Source organism: Cebus imitator, unplaced genomic scaffold (genome assembly GCF_001604975.1).
Source record: "Cebus imitator isolate Cc_AM_T3 unplaced genomic scaffold, Cebus_imitator-1.0 Scaffold253, whole genome shotgun sequence".
Classification (NCBI taxonomy): Eukaryota; Metazoa; Chordata; class Mammalia; order Primates; family Cebidae; genus Cebus; species Cebus imitator.
The window spans coordinates 824,443-845,069 of record NW_016107568.1 but is presented as its reverse complement, the minus strand read 5'-3'; the positions used below and the strand labels follow the sequence as shown (position 1 = coordinate 845,069).

The following is a 20,627-nucleotide window of genomic DNA, read 5'->3' as shown; positions in this document are numbered from 1 at the left end:
ATCTTGGCCTTTTCATTCTTGCCTGTCCTTTTGGCCTTGCAGTCGTTGATAGTTGACATAGAGGTTGATGTGTTCTGTCAATTACCTAGTTCCCCCAGATTTAAAAATTTTTAAATTTATTTTTATTTTTAAGATGAGGTATTGCTCTGTTGCACAGGCTAGAGTGCAGTGGCATGATCACAGCTCACTGCAGCTTGATCTCCCAGGCTCAAGCAGTCATCCCAGGATTTGTCTTTTTTCTTTCTTTTCTTTTGTAAAAATCAGAGATGAGGGTTCCTAATGGTGATGCTTTAGAACAGTTTCCTCATATGGACTAGTTCACTGATGACATTGAAAATGTGATCTTTTCTCTGGTTCACAGGGAAAGCTTAGGTTTAACAGAAGTTTTTGTTTTGTTTTTCCTGTTTGTGTTTTTCTAAAAATTTTGACACCTTTCACTAAGGCACAGAGCAGACAACAACATGAATGAAGGAGTAGTAAAATAGCATTTACAGAAAGACTCACAACGCTCATCGTGCTTAGTTTGACAGCTCACTTTGTCCCAGGCATGCTTGCTTGGGATAGAGTTCTGGATTGCCTGCATAGGGTGCTAGTTTCATGTAGTCAGATGGTTCCCAGTTCCTACGGGACAGTTAAGTGTGCCACAGGGTCATGGTGCTGTGCACTGTTGCCATGAACTCCCAGCTGCTCTGACACCTGGATAGGAGAGAAAATTGTTTCCATAGTAGGCAGACTGCAAAACCTAGTTGAAGCCCGAGCACGGCTTGACTGGTTTTTGATGTTGGTTCCCTGCTGAGGGCCTGGGTGGTTTCCCGGATTCCCCACTGGCCTCCGAGACCATTTCTCAAGTCCCTCCATCCCGCCTTTTCTTTTTCCCCACACTGCTTTGCCGAGGAACTGGCTTGAGATTCAAGTGATGGTAAGTGCCTTGTTCTGTTTACAGACTGCCATAAAGTGAAAGAGTAGGGTTGAGGAGGGTTTGGGTAGTTGAGGAGAATTCCTAAGACGCCTAAGATTCATTGGAATGATTAAACTTCCCTGTCAGGAAGTAATTGCTAGGAAATGGTTGGGAATCTTATCAAGAGACCACTGTCTGGAAGGGAAAATATAACCAAATAGCCTGGGTAAACCCAACGCCTGTCACTTAGAGGGCCTGGACATAACTTAGAGAAAGCAAATGTTCCCCACCTCAGCTACTTCTTAAGCACCTACTGTGTGCCAGGCACTCTTCTGCAGTTAGTGAATGTACTCAACTCAGGCTGAATGATGTTGCTTCAGGTCTGAATGACCAGGAAGAGGCCAGCATCCTGGTGATGTTCTAAGAACATGAGATTTCCTTATTTTGGTTCTTCTCCGTGTGCTTAAGTGGGAAAAATAAATAAAAAAGGTTGTCCAGGGATGCCTCAGAGTGTATTTATATGTAGTTACCAGGCATCTAGACAGTATGTTCTGGATGCCTGGTGGAGTGCTGGTCACAGAGAAGTAGTAAAATTCAGTGAATGCTTCTTGAACAAGTGACCGCCACCCCAACCCACCACCAAGGACTGAGGAGCCACAGGTAGTCCCACGGAAAATGTGAATGGGTGTCCTGTGGAAGGCCCTGCATCAAGGTTTCTGGATTCTCCTCTTACCGCTGAAGATGGGAAGAAAGAGAATCCCTTCCCCACATTGGCTAGGACTGTCCTGGGGCATTTACTGTGTGTGACCAGAGTCTGTTCTTTGCAGGGTGAGATGTTAGATAACATAGAGTTGAATGTCATGCACACAGTGGACCACGTGGAGAAGGCACGAGATGAAACTAAAAAAGCTGTGAAATACCAGAGTCAGGCCCGGAAGGTGAGATTCTCCTGTTGCCTTCAGAGAAGAGAGTCCATTTGGTTAGCTGTGTCTCGCTCTTTCTCTTCCCTCTCCCTATCTCTGTTTCTGCTGCCGCCACCTCTTGCATCTGGGGAAAGGGATCCATGATTGACCGTATTGAGAACAACATGGACCAGTCAGTGGGCTTCGTGGAGCGGGCCGTGGCAGATACCAAAAAGGCTGTCAAGTATCAGAGTGAAGCCCGGAGGGTGAGCACCTTAGTCTCAGCTGTCTTACCAGCTTCTCCTCTCCCTGGCCATCCCCACCTGTGTCCTTGAGCCCACGCCTCCCTCCCTGTTGTGGCCTCGTCAACCCCTCCCTCAGCCTTTCCTAGATACCAGCTGGCTGCCCTTCCTTCTCAGGTGTGCCTTGCATGGATCTGGCTCACAAGCTGTCTCCCCAGGAACCCACATTTGAAAGGCAGTTCTGTAGGATGGATGCATGGCCCAGGTGCTGCTGCTGATCTCCTGAACTTAGCTCATGAGACTTTCAGATGTTACGCTTGACTCCTCTGTTCAGAAACCCTCTTCATTGTCTTTCACTCCAGGCTCCCAAACCTGCCTCCCTTCTCTTTTTCTCTACCTTGTACTTGGCCCATGCTAACTGCTATGTATACATTATCTTATAGCTGATGGAGTACCTGTTATTTCTACTTTATAAAGGAGACAGTTGAGGGTTAGGGGTTCAGTAATTGACTTCAGGCCACCTAGTGAGTAGAGGCACTGGGATTCAAGTTTAGATCCCAGGCATTCTCTTTCTACCACACCACCACATTTGCCCACCCTCTGGTGCCCCTCCTGCTTAAGGACTTCAAGGCTTCTGGGCTGATGACTGTGGATATCCAGCTCTGGTGGCTCCTGCTTTTTAGACTTTTCTCCTTTGACTAGTTCTCTTGGGCTCTGATACTGTTGTTCTTTGCTTTTCTTCCAACTTTACCTATTGCTTATACAGGGAATTAGGGGACTGGGAAGTTATTTGACGTGGTGAATCCAGAATGGATGGTATATTTTCTCATCCAGGCAGTGTACTGGGTCTGACAGGTAGAAGTGTACTTTAGGGGACAAAACAGACAAAAGTAGGAAATGAGGACTCTATCAAAAATGCCTTTACATTCCCTCTTAAAAAGGGAAAAATCAGTCAGCCACTTTTTATCTTGGCCAAGTGCTCCTTAGAGACCCCGTGATAGTGGTTCTGATTGTATCTGTCCACATATGTAGAACTGCAGTGTGAGCTGAGAGCTGAGAACTGAGAGCGGCCTCATATTTCCCTCTGCTGGCATTGGTAGCCTGTAAGTAATTTAAAAAATGTAAAATGTCCTAGGCTGGGTGTGGTTGTTTATACCTGTGATGTGATTACAGGTATAAACCACCATACCTAGCCTCCCTTTTGGGAGGCCGAGGTGAGAGGATTACTTGAGCCCAGGAATTTGAGACCAGCCTGGGCAACATGGGAAGACTCTGTCGCTACAAAAATAAAACAATGAGCTGAGCATGGTGGTGCATGCCTGTAGTCCTAGCTACTCAGGAGGCTGAGGCAGGAGGATCACTTGAGCTCAGGAGGTTGAGGCTGCGGTGAGCCATGATCGTGCCACTGCACTCTAGCCTGAGTGATAGAGAAAAACCCTGTCTTAAAAATAAACTATCCTAGAAGGATGTCTGTATGTAGAGATGTTGGCTTCTCATTCAGATTGGTAAGATATTTTCTATGTAGAGGTGACAGGGGTTGGGTTTTGGATGAGTTGTTTTGTTTTTTGGTTGTTTGTAATCATTTGTTTTTGTCTTATTCCTCTCTCCAGAAATTGATAATTATCATTGTGGTAGTAGTTGTGTTGCTGGGCATTTTAGCATTGATTATTGGACTTTCCGTTGGGCTGAAATAAGAGTGGCCTAAGAGGCTGCTGCACTGAAATGTAAGTAAACGAATGGTTCTTGGGGACTCTGGATTTGGCTCCTCAAGAGGAAATTAGCTTGGGATTTCAAATTCTTCTTTCCCAGTATGATTGTCCTTCGACACACTGAGCTTTCTAAAACTTTTCAGTAGCCTGTGGATTCTTTATCTCCTTACAGTTCTATTCTTGGTTTCTGGCTGCAGGACATGGGTGAGGTCTCTGTTTGTTCCTATCCTGTAGATTCTGTCCCCAATCTCTGTCTTGTCATATTTCTCACCACTTCTCCTAGCGTACCTGAGCACCCCATTCAACTCCCCTTACTCAGGAAGCATGCTCCTAAGTTGAGTACATTGGATCTGGGGTCTATCTTGAATCTGGGGTCTGTCTTCTGAATTCTTACTGATTTTCACGGATGTTGGGTTTTACTTTCTGTATCCTTTTCAATGTAAATGAAGCTCTGAATTGGAATTTGGGTCTGCAGAGTTTTTTTTGTTGCTGATTGGTTGGGTCTTAAATGATGATAGTTAACACACTTTTGAGTGTTGCGTTGTACCAGACAATGCACTGAACACATTATACATGTATCATTGAATCCTTACGACATCCTAGGAGACAGATACAGTATGATGCACATTTTGCAGACAAAGAAACTCAGTCAAAGAGAAGTTAAATAACAGGGCCAAGTTCACACAGCTAATAGGGGACCTAGCTTCTCTTTGTAAAAGAAGGTAGCCATTATCATTACCTATAAAGCCTGGAGAACCTTAGAGGATAGTGATGTTAAAATTTAGACTATTTTTTTTTTGAAAACTTGTTAAAAATTATAGACCTATCACTGAATCACTGGCTTTTTTTGAGACAGTCTTGCTCTGTCACCCAGGCTGGAGTGCAGTGGCATGATTTAGGCTCACTGCAACTTCCGTCTTCCTGGTTCAAGTGATTCTCCTGCCTCAGCCTCCTGAGTAGCTGGGATTACAGGCACATGCCACTGCACTCGGCTCATTTTTATAGTAGGTAGAGGTGAGGTTTTGCCATATTGGCCAGGATGGTCTTGAACTCTTGACCTCAGGTGATCCTTCCATCTCAGCCTCCCGGAGTGCTGGGATTACAGGTGTGAGCCTCTGTGCCCAGCCTGAATCACATTTAATAGTAGTGAGCATATCAAGAGTCTGGCTATTGGGACTATTAAGACTTTTGTGACTTTTTAATTATTATTTTTTTCTTTTTTACTCCACATATGCAATTGAAGACTTTTGTGACTTAAATTTTTTTTTTTTTTTTGAGACGGTGTCTCATTATGTTTGTCACCCAGGCTGGAGTGCAGTGGCGTGATCTTGGCTCACTGCAACCTCTGCCTCCCAGGCTCAGGTGATCCTCCCGCCTCAGCCTCCTGAGTAGCTGGGAGTATAGGTGTACACCAACATGCCAAGATAACTTTTATATTTTTTGTAGAGACAGGGTTTTGCCATGTCACCCAGGCTAATCTTGAACTCCTGGACTCAAGTGATCTGCCTGCCTTAGCCTCCCAAAGTGCTGGGATTACAGGCATGAGCCACTGTGCCCAGCCAGTGACTTTTAAAATATTTTTCTGAATAAAATATAGCATGTATTGTTAACAAAACTGACCCATAAAATACAGAGAAAATAAAAGTAGTCAACTTTTAATATTATTGCTGATAACCTTGTGGCATGTTTACACATTCAGGCATAGTTTTACATAGTTAAGATTATATTATCCATAGTTTTGTGTCCAGTTACAAAATTATAAGCATCATTCCACAGCATTAAAATCTTTTTGTAAATCTAATTGTCAACACGAGATTGTAGCCATACTCACAAATATTTAACATTTTGACAATGTTGGAGGTTTATGTTATTTTGCTATAGCTGACAATGTGACTAATCTTATTTGATATTTTTTTCACTTAAAGTTTCTCTTTATTACAAACTCATATGAGTTGGATTACTGAGATAATAGGCATAAACATTTTTTTTTTTTTTTTTTGAGACGGAGTTTCGCTCTTGTTACCCAGGCTGGAGTGCAATGGCGCGATCTCGGCTCACCGCAACCTCCGCCTCCTGGGTTCAGGCAATTCTCCTGCCTCAGTCTCCTGAGTAGCTGGGATTACAGGCACACGCCACCATGCCCAGCTAATTTTTTGTATTTTTAGTAGAGACAGGGTTTCACCATGTTGACCAGGATGGTCTCGATCTCTTGACCTCGTGATCCACCCGCCTCGGCCTCCCAAAGTGCTGGGATTACAGGCTTGAGCCACTGCGCCCGGACAGGCATAAACATTTTTAAGACTTGGCACATAATACCATGGCAGTACCCAGAGCTGTGCCTTCCTTTTATATTTGTTTTAGTGTGTCTTTTCTTACCCCTCCTCCTTCCATGTGACCAGAGGGTTTAAAAGTCAGCTGATTATAGCATTGAATATTCAACTTCATCTTGAAAAGTAAGCAACAGTGAGATTAACAGCCTCTCATAGACAGGTCATTGGTTGATATTTTTTCCCCCCTCTTTTTTCTGGCACTTGGAGACTAGCACTTGACTTTTTTGTGTGAAGTTTAAATTTTGTTTTGGCTCTGAACAATCTGATTGGAATAGATGTTGAGATTTTAGAAAGATATAGTAGTTGTTATTATCCCATATCCTTGGATGAAATATGATATGCAAATTCATGGGGCCCCTTTCCATTCCTAATTGCAGGACTTTAGAATGTGTATGAATCATTTTTTGAGGATGTAATTCCTCAAAGAGGAGCAGACTAATTAATATGTTGTTTTTGGTTGACTAACTCTATATTTAACATGCTAAATTGCTGAGCAGCTGCTAAGCTGCTTTTATTGTAGTTTATTCCGTGTTCCCTAATAAAGTCAAGACTGATTGTTGCCTTGGTCTGGACTCCCCTCTTCCTCCATGTCACCCAAGGGAGAGAGGTCTCTGAACAGGATGGAAGGAAGACAATGTGTTTATATTTCCTAGTACTGTACCAGCTGCTTGGTCTAGGATCATAGTATCCTCATTTTACAGATGGGGAAAGAGCAATGAAGTTAAGGAACTTGCCCAAGACTACATCGCTCATAAGGTGGAGCAGCCATAATATGACTCCTGAACTTTTTCCATATGCTTTGCATTGTGCCCTTTTGCTTTCTAAAAGAAAGGCAGCAGGGAGTTCATGAAGATTGAGAACCAGAAAGCAGCTCCCGCAGCCTGTCTTCAGGAGAGTGCTGTTGTGGGCCCTGCAGAGCAGGTGTTTTCACTAGGGATTGTTCCTTCCCACCACATCCTTCCATGGGTGTGGACAGCCTGTGAGAAGGCTTATAAAAGGCCTAGAGGCTTTTCTATTTTTTTCCCCCTCTCACAGTAGGGCTTTGTGTTCTTTGTACAGTGGGATATTTAACTCCAGGATCTGTCTTGGGTTTGTCTATTTCATAGTGAGTTCTGGGCTTTCCTCCCCACCTTCTCGGTTTGTGGATGACTTCTGTTGCCCTTTGCCTTATTCCTGTGTACTGATCAGTTCCTCCTTTCCCTGCCTCCTAGAAACTGATTTCACTCCAGCCTGGTGTGGCCACCCTTGTCTTCAGATGAGAATGGAGTCTGAATGGCCTTCCTGAGAGCGAGTGCTACCCGTTCCTTTGTTTCCTTGTGACCACCCTTGGACCTGACACTCAGCTAACAGTCTAGCCCTGGGGGAATGCGATCTACCTGATGCGACCCTGAGCTCTCCTCAGAGCCTCCTCCTGCCCCACCGGCTCTCAAGTACCTTTTCTCCTGGACTGTGTGAACCCACCCTGCTTCCTTCCTCCCTGTCCTGTGTCAGATTTTGCCTTGCACCTGGGAAAGCCCCTGGGAGATTCTCCCAAAGTGCTGTATTTTTCTACCTCATGGAGTATTCTCCCAGAAACTGCAATGTATTTTTTTTAGGGGAGTATCTTCAACAAAGCAGAAGGATTCTTCTAAGTTTGGCAACAATAAGGCTTGCATCTGAGTCTTCTACCTGGCAGGATGCCAATCCTGTTTTTTGTCCCTGTGTCCTGAAAACATGAGGGACTGGCAGATGTCATTTGGTCTGAAGAGTTGACTTGTTTGAAATTCAGCCTTAAATTAAGCCCTTAGTTGTTCAGCTTGGAGGGCAACTTTGATTTTTCTATATGTTGTAGTCTCTCATATTCACTTGAGGGATCTGGATGACACAGTCATCTGAGGTTATGCTTTGCAAAAGGCTGAGGGTATGGAATATTTGTTTCCATGTCTGAGTCTTAGAAATCGCTGTGATGCTTTGTGAAGCTATTGCCTTGGGGCCAAAAATAATCAGGGATTTTAAACTGGGTAAGGGACAAGGTGCTAGAATCTTAAGCTCTGGAAATATTTCATGACACTGGTGTATTCACTCATGTGTTCCAGATGTATTCTAATTGTGTATGAGATGTTTGTACACATGTGTGTGTCTCTCAGGAAGTAGGAAATAAAAATGGAAGATACTATGACCTCAAAAAAAAAAAAAAAGCCAGTTTTGAGCTAGGATAAAAATTGGGTGAAGGACATTTGCTTACCTGCAAATGAATCACTATGGAAATGTGATCTTCCCATATCATCAAGAAACTTGTTTTCTGGATGAGTACTGGGAGAATAAAATGAGAACTCTGGAGTGCGCTAAACTGATCCCAATTAAGTTTTTCTGCTTAGCAGACAGAAAGTATAATTTTTTGACAACTTTCCCCACATGCTGCCTGTGCTAGGCTTGTCCTGAGAATGTCCCTCAGTAATTTGATATTTATGTGGCCTACAAGATGTCCCATCTGCAGGGCTGAGTCAGTTGGGGAACACTGGAGGCTACACAGGACCTCTTCTTGCTACTGGGTTAATGAGCTTGGCAGGTTCTTTGTCTCATCCAATACTTATTATGTACGCAGCAGCAGCCACCAGGAAATCTTCAAGTGTAGCACAAGTCTGTGCTAACCCAGTGGTAAAATCCCTTAGATCCCCCGCTGGTCTCTGGTAGTCTCCTTGATTTGGGGTACCATGTATATTTTCAGCTTTGACTTTAATGCTTTCTAGGATGGGGTGAGCACCCTTAATTGAGGCATTATCCATTAGCTTCCTTTGCGAAGGCTACTTACTGCCGGTCACAATCCAGCACTCAGACAGAGCCAAGGGGATATTCTCTTGCCCACGGCTATGATGTCAGACAGTGCATGGGTTCTAGCAACAAGAGACAAGATCACCAAAGGCCTTTGCTCCCCTCTGACATGGAGGCTTGGGGCTTACAGTTTGGAATACAACATGTGAAGGGTTTTTTTTGTTGTTGTTGTTTATACTTTTTAAATGTAAATTTGATTATTTTATTGCTAATTTAAAAATAAAAATGACTTTATATTGATTGTGAAACAGTTTTCTGGCTCTATCTCTGTGTAGAAACACTTAGTGATTTGGTGCCACCATGTGGTGATTTTTATTCAGGTTTTAGAATGCAGTTCAAATCTTTTTAAGCCATGGTTCAAAAGTTCAATTTTTGAACATGGTTTAACTCCCAGAGAATACAGTGTCACTCTGTTTGTGTTTCAGATTTGAGGTGTTCCCCCCAAAAGAATTTGGTTCAGTCCTTGAGAGTATCTGGCTGTAGGAGGAAATGGGGGAGATCTGTCATGATGTTATCTAGAAGGCAGAATGACCATACCAAACATCCTCTGGGACTCTAATTTTTGTACTTGTCACCAGAAATAACATTTCTATGAACATTCTGGGTTCTAGAAGCCAGATCCATCTCCTTTGTCCATCTGTTGCTCTCTTCCTTCATACCCTCTTCCGTGCCCACATGCAATTGTCTCCCTTCCTGCAGAACGCTTTTGCGGTGGTTTCTCATGTGTTCTTTCTTTCCTTATCTGGATGAGCAGAAGAAGATCATGATCATGATCTGCTGTATTATCCTTGCGATCATCTTAGCTTCCACCATTGGGAGCATATTTGCCTGAAAAAGGTGAGCCATCTGTGGGGAGGGTCAGGCCTTCTTTTACTTACTTGAAACCTTTGTGTCCTGGGGGCACTTTAGGTGCCTTAATCTGGGTGGGATTAGGTGCTAATAAAGGTTAGAGAAAACTAAGGAAAGGAGTGTTTCAGAGACAAAAGGGAACGAAGAATGATCGGTTAGCAGGTAGTCTGTGGGAGGAGAGGGGGAAGACAGAAGGTGGCGATCTGTCCTGTAACCAGGTGTGGCAGAATGCTTTGTACTGGTCAAGGATATTGACTCCTGCTAAATAGTTTGAGCCTTGGTATCTGGAAGTGCAAAAGGAACAAGTAGTTCTTGCATTAGATGCATCTTGAACTTTTTGGAAGGGGGCCGGCCACACAGTAAACTCGAATTAAGTTTCTTCCCTTTCAAGGTTAATGAAAGTTAACACAGCCTTGTGTATAGTCCCTTAACCCTGCGTAAGAGGGATTTGGTGATCCCAGCCACAAACACCATGCTATATAATCTATGATTTTTTTTCCCTTCATTTTTCTGTTATCTCCCACAGCCCTCACAGATTGGTCGACTGGCATTTGTAATCCTCCTTCCACTTCTGTGGTACCATCACTTCTCCACACAGACTCCTCATCAGCTTCTCCTCTTTCCATTATGAAACTTCTTAGGAAACAGGGCATCAATCAACTACTTATTAAGAATTATGCAAAGAAGAACAAACGTAATACAGATTGGGTGGAGGACAGAGACAGGGAGTAGATACATAGCTGATTAGGCAGATGGCTTAAAGGAGGACTGCAGGGTAGAGAAGAAAGCAGAGTGGGGGCTTTAGGACGTGAAACTTAGAGCCTGCACGTGCAGCACGGCTGTGAAGGGGCAGATATCATAGTGCACCTAACTCAACAGGTTCTTACTTGAACTGCTGTTGAGTTGGTCAAGTCAGGGCACTTCTGCTCTTCTAGGTCTCACCTTTGACCAGCTTACATCTGTTTCCTCTTCCAGGCTCCAGTAGTAGTATTAAAAGTGAAGTTTATCTAAGGATAGGCACATGCCTATCTTGCTCACTGTTGTGTCCCCACTTTTTAGCACAGTGCCTGCTGCTTACAGGTACTCAAATATCTGCTGACTTATAATTAAGCTGTTATGTCAGTCATGGACAAATCCTTGGGTTTGACTCCTAAACTCTTTAGGGTACCAGTGAGAACATGGTTTGTTATTATCAGAGGCTGTGTAAAGCTGCTTGGGAATGGGCTGATCTATTTATGCAAAAATGCTACTAGCCCTTCCCCCCCATTACCACAACATCAACTTTAAAGTGCTTTTTCTATGGGTGGTGATGGTGGACTTCTATCAACAGCCTCTTAATCTGTGGAGAATATGGCTGGCCCCAGGAGAAACAGGTTTATAGTATGACTGACCTCTCCCATTGGTGGCACACTCTGTGAACCATAACAAAGAACAGATAAAGGTGTCAGGTGAGAAAGGTAAAATGAGGTGATCACTCACTTCACCTCTCACCTGATTTGTGTCGCTAGCTGAAACTGCTGGCCAGTAACAGAAGTGTAAGAAACTGTTATAGGCTGGGTGCAGTGGCTCACGCCTGTAATCCCAGCATCGTGGGAGGCCGAGGAAGGTGGATCACCTGAGCTAAGGAGTTTGAGACCAGCCTGACCAACATAGTGAAACCCCATCTCTACTAAAAATACAAAATTAGCCAGGCAAGTGACTCATGCTACTTGGGAGGTTGAGGCAGAATTGCTTGAATGCAGGAGCTGGAGGTTAACAGTGAGCCGAGATCATGCTACTACTGCACTCCAGCCTGGGCAACAAGAGCAAAATTCCATCTCAAAATAAAAAACAAAACCAAAAATAGCTGTTCTAAATACTGTCCCCAGCTCCATTCAAGGTTCAGTTGTGTTCAGCTTTAAAAAGAGCTATGTGAATGTGTTCTAGTGCAGATAACTTTTTGTGATTTAGTCACAAGAATTTCACTAAAAATTCATTTAAAAAATCACAGTATACAACTGTGAGGAGCACACAACTGCTACGTTTGTACTTCTGAAAGTAAATTATTACTTTGATACTTTATTTTTTAAAAAAGTGAGATTAAAAAATATTTTGGTCAATGCTGTATTCTACCCACCTTCAAAAGCCAACGGTTTAATATATATATTAATTTGTGCTTCCTTTAGTTTGAATAGGGGATAGAAGACTGCAGCTGGCTAGCTCTGGAAAACATTAATCTGGGCAAACAGGGAGATGGAGCTGTGGGGATGAGTCCTAGGGGGCCCTCATTCACTAGCAGTTAAGAATTTACATGTTGCATGGCACGTAGCACTGTACTGGATTCTGCAGGGGGAACAAAAATAGAGCCAAATACCCTCCCTCTTTGGAGAATTTCAGACCTAGAAAAGGCCACACAGTTTTAACTTTTGCTATTGGTTCCTTTGCTAAAAGGCAAAGGGTATGTTCCTTGCATATTGTCCAACATTCCCATTCCAAGATTGAGAGAAGATGGGTAGCTGGGCATCAATAAATGTTGAATCAATTGACCTATGTACTGTTGTTTTTTTTCTTACACTAAAAATGTGTTTTTACCTAGTAAAATATCACAGAAACTGGCTCCTGAAGTGTGTACATTTAAAAGGCAGTAAAGTCAAACTCGCATCATAGATGGTGGAATGCAAATGTTTCAGCCTTCATGTTCATCTTATATCCCAGGAGAACCAAGAGCACTTCACAGTCATTCAGGCCTATTTTAAAATCTTCTAAGGGATTAAGAATGACCAATGAGAATTTATATCCTGATGTTCAAATTTTATTTAATGAAAATATAATACAGTTTTCATTTTAAATCAACACGTCAATGTTTTTCAGAAATCATCTACTCATATGCTGCTCCTTAGTTATGACTTAAGAGCTACCCACAGACTTAAGTGGGTAGGCTGAGGGGAAGAAAAATGCAGAATCTTTCTTTCAATAGCCTATGTACAGTTATCTCCTACAGTCACTACACACGTTCGGGCATGTAGAACTTGCCCCAGTATTTCCCCTTCTGAGTCAAGTCATACGGGCTCAGTACTTTCCGAATGCCCAGCATGTTGGCAGTGGCTATTCGCTCAAATGTCCAGGGGTTCTGGTTGTTACGTTCTCTTTCTTCTTGATCTTTCCGCATCTTCGCTAGAGTCTCACGGCTCACAGCCTTTGCTGCAAAGGGCAACTTGTGGGCCACCTGGTCAAGGAAACCTCGCACTTCTTCGAATTCACAACGCCCACCCATCTCTACTACAAGGCGGCCAGCCTTTACAGGTGTCACGTAGTGGTCAATGGCACCTTTGCCTCCCCCCATGCGGTGCCCAACACCTTTGCGAGTGATGGGCTTGAAAGGGGCTGGTACTCGCCATATGGCAAACATGTTCTTGGGGTCCATAGAGCGGTTGATTGTCAGGCGCATCATTTCAAAGTGGCCCCAGTGGAGGTAGCCACCACCCAATGCCTAAAAGTGAATGGGAGAATTACAAACACATGTTACTTCGATATCTTCCATGGGCTCTACTATTATGTCTCTTGTAATAACTATGGCTTCAATGATACAATTGAAAATACAAATTTAAGGTATAATAAGTCCCACGGAGGAAAACCGTCGGGTGCATAGTAATAAACAGAGTGAGGGGGGACCCACTTCAGTGGAGAGGCAGGGAAGGCTTCTTTGAAGACGTGACATCTAAAGCTAAGGCCAGAATAAAAAGAACAACCAGTCAAGGGAAAACAGAGGAGTGTGCCAGGCATAAGAAAGGCTTCTGTGTAGGCCCTGGCACAACAGTGGGCTTGGTGACGTGAACAGAAGCCAATGGGGCTGAAGTAGAGTGAGGAATGGGGAGAGTGGGCAGGAGGTTCTGAGAGGTCAGTCGGGGTTATCATGTACACTGCAGGAAGAGGACTTTAGAATATCACTCTGGCTGCCTGTGGAAAATAAATCCTAGGGCACACCCATTTGTGTAGCTGCTGACATCAAGTCTTCATGGAAGCTTGATCTTTCTGCATCTTCGCAGAGATACTTCAACAAGTAAGGAAACAGCTATTTTCCACATCCTAAATTGTGGATAGTTTTATTTTTTCCAGGGCTTGAAAAGATCTCATGATCTGATTATGGGGCAAATTAGGTAGCTCCTTCCTTTTCCTGCTTTTACATTATTTTCACTCTACATTAAAAAAAAAAAAGGTATAACCCAAATGTTTACTGGGTACCCAGAAGCCTCTGTACACATCAGCTTAGAGAGCAACTGTGGCCATTCTAAAACAACTGTACAGGAAGAGACTAGAATAAGAAGTATGAGATTCTGTTACTCCCTAGCTTCTATTCCAAAGCTGCTTGATGCTGAATTCACTCACCAAGATTGCAAAATTGCCTTCTGTGAACTCCGTAGCTTCAGTGGAAGGTCCCCGTATGTCACTCAAATTTCTAGGTTCTTTTTTTACTTTTGGCACAAGTGGTACCCTTTCAACAAATCTAAGCTTGGGTTTTTCAGGAATGGAAACATCTAAAAGGAGCATAGACAACCTGGATAAAGTAAAGCTACACATCTCAAAAGATTTTCTCCCTAGAAAGATTTACAACAGATGAAAGTCTTAATTTCTTTCTTCTTCATTTTTTGATAGAGGCAGGGACTCACTATGTTGCCCAGGTTGGTTTCAAACTCCTGGCCTCAAGTGATTTTCTTGCCTTTAATTCCCAAAGTGTTGGGATTACAAGTGTGAGCCGCCATATCCAGCCTGAAAGTCTTAAAGTTACCACTGAACAATAATTCCAAAGGTATATTACATTTTTGCAGATGCTTTTAGTGACACTGGAATCTTCCGGCTATGACTAGGGCTAATGCAAATGTTTCTAACACTTTAAAGATAGCAAAGTTTTAACTTCTGAATCCAAACGCATTTATTAATCACCAACTCTGTACTTAACGCTATAACAGCAATTGTTTGGAAATCACTAGTTCATTTAATTTTCAGAACAACTTTATAGCTTTGGTATTCTTTCAGGGCTTCCTTTTTAAAAATTTTAAACCTGTCAGAGTTTAACACATACATCAAAGGGACAAATTAAAAATATGCAGCTCAGTGAATTACTTGCAAGTGAACACATGAACACATATCATTAATACCCAGATCAAGAAACAGGACGTTAGGCAGGTAGTATATTTAATCTCCATTTTATAGAAAAACCTGAGGCCTAGAAACATTTTATTTTTGGTCTATGCCATCCAGTTAAACAGCAAAGCTACACAGCATGTCAGAAAAATATATACATATATATTTCACTGTCTGGATGTTAATGGGGGTAGTGGAAGAATACTATACTGTACTATATTGTACATCAAAATATCTAAGTTCTCCAGGTCTGCCACATTATTGTTGAGAAACCACCTAGGAATCCTTTGATCAATGCTCCTTCTCTCATATATGCAGGGACTTTTCATGCTGAGGCCTGCACAGGTACTCACTGTGCAACAGTATGCCAGGTTTGGGTGGGTGGGCACAACTTTAGGCCAGACGTGACATCTTCTTTATCATCCTTATTTGACAATTTGGGGAAAAATTAACATGTATGTCATTTAAAAAAATTTCTAAAGTGAACCAAGTATGGCTTTATAATGGAGACAAATATAAAACAGGAGACTTTGAGGAAATTGTCAAATTATTACTATCAAGAGTTTCAGAAGCTGCCCCCCCAGCTTCTCTATGCAGCTACAGAGAAACTTAGTACTGCTTTCTTTCAACTATAAATCAAAATGTACTTTCAGAACATATGGTGGTTTAATAATTCTGTATGGAAGACCCTCAGATGTACAGACCCTATTCATTTTTTGAGGGTTCCAGTATATATTTTTTAAAAAACTAGTTTTACAATATTGTGCCTTACCTTAAATTTAACAAAGCTTTTTACATATTGTATATATGCATATATGTAACCTTATTTGGAGAGAACATGAAAAGTCCAGATTTTTTTTTCCTTTAAGACAGAGTCTCACTCTGTTGCCCAGGCTGGAGTGCAGTGGCCTTCTGAGTAGCTGGGATTACAGGCGTGCACTACCACGCCCAGCTAATTTTTTGTATTTTTAGTAGAGACGGGTGTCACTTTGTTGGCAGGCTGGTCTTAAATTCCTGGCCTTAGGTGATCTGCCCACTTCCTCTTCCTAAAGTGTTGGGATTACAGGCTTGAGCCACCAAAAAAATCCAGATTTCAGGCCTATTACTACTGGCTGAGTGGACCACGGGACACACACCATTGGGAGGTGTTAGGGAAGCTATCTCATTAGACACTGCTCCATAAGAGCAGGGAAAGTTTTTGGTTTCCTTTGTTCTTTATTTCTAGTGCTCAGAATACTGGTTGGCAAGATAATAGGTTCTAAAAACATATTTATTGAAAGAGTGAACGGGGATAGGAAACACAAGAACACTCCTATCTCATCTCACACCCTCTGCTGGTTTCCATCAGAGAAAAGACTTATAAACAGGAGAAAGACAAGTTCTCACCTTCAAAACTTGGTACTGGGAGTAGTGTCTTTAGGCCAGCACTGGCGGGGAGGGGTGCCCAAGAATCTACAGAGACAAATGAAGTTAAACGACGCAGGTGACAAGGCCGGAGCCCCGGTACAATCTGGGCCAAAGGTACTTTTTTTTTTTTTTTTTGAGAAGGAGTCTTGCTCTGTCGCCCAAGCTGGAGTGCAGCGGCGCGATCTCGGCTCACTGCAACCTCCACTAACGGGTTCAAGAGATTCTCCTGCCTCAGCCTCCGGAGTAGCTGGGATTACAGGCACCCGCCACCACGCCCGGCTAATTTTTTCTGTATTTTGAGTAAAGACGGGGTTTCACCATGTTGTCCAGGCTGGTTTCAAACTCCTGACCTCAAGCGATCCGCCTGCCTCGGCCTCCCAAAGTGCTGGGATTACAGGCGTCAGCCGCCCCGCCGGCCCAAAGATACTTCTGCCGGAGGAGTCTTGAGGTGTGGAATGCGGGTTCCACTAAATGCACTCAGAGGCTCAGGCCCCGCAAAAGGCCAGCCGGGGTCTCTGGGCGCCGAGTCCCAGACGCAGCTGTGACCCTCTTGCACGAACCCCTACAGTGGAGGTCCGCGGCGGGATAGCGCAGTCCCTAACCAGTGCTTCATCCAACATATGCAGAGCCGCTTTTGGGTTAGGGAGGAAAAGCACCGGAGGGTGGGGGAGGAAAAGGGATAGTCTTTAAGAACCAAAGGGGACTTCTGACCTGACAAGGGCACCCGCAGGAGCGGCGCACTAGCGCGACCCAGCAGCCTCCACATGATCACGGGCGTCCGAGGGCGCCGAGCTCCCCACAAGGACAACAGGGGCCTCCTCCACGCCTGCAGGCAGCTGCGCTCTAAGGCCTCACTGGAATCGGCTTAGGACGCCGCTCAGTGGGGGCGGAAGTGATGTTCATTCCGGCCCGCTCCGCAGAGTCCCGACGGAAGCGGAAGAAACGCGAGCTCCGGCGGGTTGAGTTCCGGCGGGTTGAGTGAGTTCCTGCGATGGTGTTCGCGAGTCAAAGGCGCGATTCTCCCAGCCACGCCCAGGGCCTCTGTTGGTCCTCTAGCGTTCGCCTTCCAATCCCCAGTCTTTCCCCAGAAGAGGGCGGCGGGGCAGGGATTCTTTTGTTTCGTTTCGTTTAGTTTTGTTTTTTTTTTTTTTTTTTTTTTTTTTTTTTTTTTTTTTTTTTTTTTTTTCCTGTGGAATATAACTGTCAGTTCCTGCCGGTCGCTTAGCAAGCTGGTCCCTTGGCAAGCTGGTCCCTTAAGGTTCACAGCCTTTGAGACCTTTTCCTAGGGGGCCCCGCAAAGACATTAGGAAAATACTAGATTTGGCATTGGTTTAACATTTATGGGGCAATTGCAATGTGTCATTGAGTGCCTAATTGGTTAGTTCTGCCAACGAATCTATGAGGTAAGTCATTATGCTTATTTTGCAGATTCCATCCCAAGGGTGAAATGATTTAACTCATTCTGGGTCATACAACAGGAAAACAATACCATCAGGATTTGAGCACAGTCTGTGATTCCAGAGATCTCGGTGAATGAACAATATTGTTGATGAAGCAAGTCAAACTCTGTAAAATTTTGGAAGAGAATTTATTCTGAGCCAAATATGAGCAACAGTGGCCCATGACACAGCCCTCAGGAGGTCCTGAGAACATGTGTCAAAGGTGGGAGGGGTGCAGCTTGGTTTTATATATTTGAGAAGGGCGTGAGATACCAGCCAAATGCATTTAAGAAATATATTGGTTTGGTTCAGAAAGGTGGGACAAGTCAAGGTGTGTGTGTGTGTGTGTAGGGGGGGGTCTTCCAGGCTATGGGTAAATTTAAGCATTTTCTGGTTGACAATTGGTTGAGTTTGTCTAAAGGCCTGGGATTGATAGAAAGGAATGTTCATGTAAAGATAAAGGGTTGTGGAGACCAAGTTTTATTATGCAGAGGAAGCTTTTATATAGCAGACTTTAGAGAAAACCTGTTTGATACCATTTTTATTAATCTGACTAAAAGTGTGCCTGGAGGCCAGGCACAGTGGCTCACGCCTGTAATCCCAGCACTTTGGAAGGCAGAGGTGGGCAGATTACCTGAGGTCAGGTGTTCAAGACCAGTCTGACCAATTAGCTGGGTGTCATGGCGGGCATCTGTAATCTCAGCTACTTGGGAGGCTGAGGCTGGAGAATCGCTTGAGCCCAAGAGGCTAGGGTTGCAGTGAGTTGAGATAGCGCCAAAACAACCACCACCACCACCACCACCACCACCACCACCGGGGGGTTGGGTGCCTGGCTCTTAGTTTGTTTATATCCTGGATCTGGGAAGGAAGGAAGGAAGGAAGGAAGGAAGGAAGGTAAACAAAGGGGAAAGAGCATTCCTATAGAAGTGGATTTTTCCCAGAAGAGACTTTGCAGGACAATTTCAAGGTCTAGCAAAGAAATATATTTTGGGTTGTTTTTTTTTTCCTTGTCTCATGATGTTATGCCAGAGTCAGATTAAAAAGTAAGTCACAATATATAGGATCAAATAAAACTCATCTGATAATAATTTATGGTTTGTAGGGCATGATTCCCTAGACCCCTAGGTAGGAATTTGGGCAAGATAAAAATCAGAGCTTAGTCCTCAAGTTGAATATTGTGTAATATTGTTTTGAGTGAAAAATGAAGTGGCAATAAGATCACTACTTGATTGGTCACTATGTCTTTTGGCACCCCAAAACTTCTACCTTGTTGTTTATTTCAAAAGAATCAAAAAGTGCAATCTGCAGATCCAGTGCAATCTTATCAAAATACCAGTGTCATTTTTCACAGCAAAACAAAAACAAAAACAAAAACAAAACCCTTAAGTTCATTTGGAATCACAAAAGACCCTGAATAGCCCAAACAATCTGAAACAAAAAGAACAAAGCTAGAGGCATCCCTGACTTCAAAACATAAATTGATTGTAATAGAAACAGCATGGTATGGCAAAGAAACAGACACTTTGACAAACGAATAGGATAGAGAACCCAGAAATAAACACATACATTTATAGTTCATTGATTTTTTTTTTTTTCAAGATGTAGTCTCATTCTGTCGTTCAGGCTGGAGTACAGTGGTGTGATCTTGGCTCACTGCAACCTCTGCTTCCTGGGTTCAAACATTCTTCTGCCTCAGCCTCCCTACTAGCTGGGACTACAGGTGCATGCCACCATGCCTGGCTAAGTTTTTCTATTTTTAGTAAAGACGGGTTTTGCCAAGCTGGCCAGGCTGGTCTCAAACTCCTCAAGTGATCCACCCACCTAAGTCTTCCAAAGCACTGGGATTACAGGCATAAGCCACCGCACCTGGCCCAGTCCACTGATTTTTGACAAAGGTGCCAAGAACACATAATGGGGGAAGGATAGTCTCTTCAACAAATGATGTTGGGAAAACCAGATATTCACATGCACATTGAAATTGGACCCTTGTCTCATACCACATACAAAAACCAACTTAAAATAGATTAAAGATTTAAATATAAGACCTGAAAGTATAAAACTGTCCGAAGTATTTGAACCAGAGTGACTCCATCTGGAATCAAGGCTGGGTAAAATGAGGCTGAGATCTACTAGGCTGCATTGCCAGGAGATTAGGCATTACTAGTCACAGGATATTTGTGGTTAAGAGAACAGTTAATAATGTTTACCAGAGTCAGGCTTGGTGGTGTGCACCCATAGTCCCAGCTACTCAGGAGGCTTAGGTGGGAGGGTAGTTTGAGCCAGGGAGGCAGAGGTTACAGTGAGCTGTGATAGCGCCACTGCACTTCAGCCTGGCTAATAGAACAAGACCTCATCTCAAACAAACAAACAAATAAACAAAATAATGTTTACTGAAAAGACTCAGGAATTAATAGACCCAGGAAATGTCTTGATGTCCTTATATCTTAATAACAAAAGCATTCCTAGTGTAAGAATAAATTTCATGGGCTAGTACGCCATGGCTGAAGCCTGTAATCCCAGCACTTTGGGAGGCTGAAGTGGGTGGATCACCTGAGCACAGGAATTTAAAACCAGTCTGGCCAACATGGTGAAACCCTGTCTCTACTAAAAAATGCAAAACTTAGCTGGGCATGGTGATGGGTTCCTGTAATCCCAGCGACACAGGAGGTTAAGACAGGAGAATCATTTGAACCCAGGAGGGAGAGGTTACAGTGAGCCAAGATTGTGCCATTGTACCCCAGCCTGGGTGACAAGAGTGAAACTTTGTCTCAGAGAAAAAAAAAACAGTAAGTTTTACTTTCAGTTTAATAATATAGATTCTTGCAAAAGACAGTATTTACACAAAGATTAACAATCCTTTGTCACAAGCACTTGTAGCAGAACACATCTCCCCCTGATTTTTTTGCTTTGTTATCTTAT

General features: G+C 43.4%; 2 protein-coding genes across 8 annotated transcripts in view; one reads left to right on the top strand and one right to left on the bottom strand.

The window, feature by feature from the left end:
* The window catches only part of STX3 (syntaxin 3), a 49,552-nt gene extending 37,286 nt beyond the window's left edge, over nucleotides 1-12,266 (top strand). For 2 of the 7 annotated variants that reach the window (XM_037727992.1, XM_037727994.1), the window contains exons 9-10: nucleotides 1,726-1,836; nucleotides 1,883-2,060. In XM_037727992.1, the coding sequence (XP_037583920.1) occupies nucleotides 1,726-1,836; nucleotides 1,883-1,969 (198 nt within the window). In that variant the 3' untranslated portion in view covers nucleotides 1,970-2,060. Of the gene's footprint in view, nucleotides 1-1,725; nucleotides 1,837-1,882; nucleotides 2,067-3,652; nucleotides 3,767-7,292; nucleotides 9,141-9,646; nucleotides 9,730-10,267 lie in introns of those variants that run through there. The other 5 variants (XM_037727993.1, XM_017498881.1, XM_017498883.2 and 2 more) reach the window with 5 other exon arrangements.
* A 244-nt stretch (nucleotides 12,267-12,510) lies between these two features.
* MRPL16 (mitochondrial ribosomal protein L16) lies at nucleotides 12,511-17,244 on the bottom strand. Its single transcript, XM_017498884.2, has 4 exons — nucleotides 16,981-17,244; nucleotides 16,249-16,314; nucleotides 14,107-14,255; nucleotides 12,511-13,210 (listed from the first exon to the last, which is right to left on the bottom strand). Exons 1-4 carry the CDS (start codon nucleotides 17,033-17,035, stop codon nucleotides 12,725-12,727), a joined length of 756 nt encoding a protein of 251 aa, XP_017354373.1. The 5' UTR covers nucleotides 17,036-17,244; the 3' UTR covers nucleotides 12,511-12,724.
* Between the last annotated feature and the right edge of the window lie 3,383 nt (nucleotides 17,245-20,627).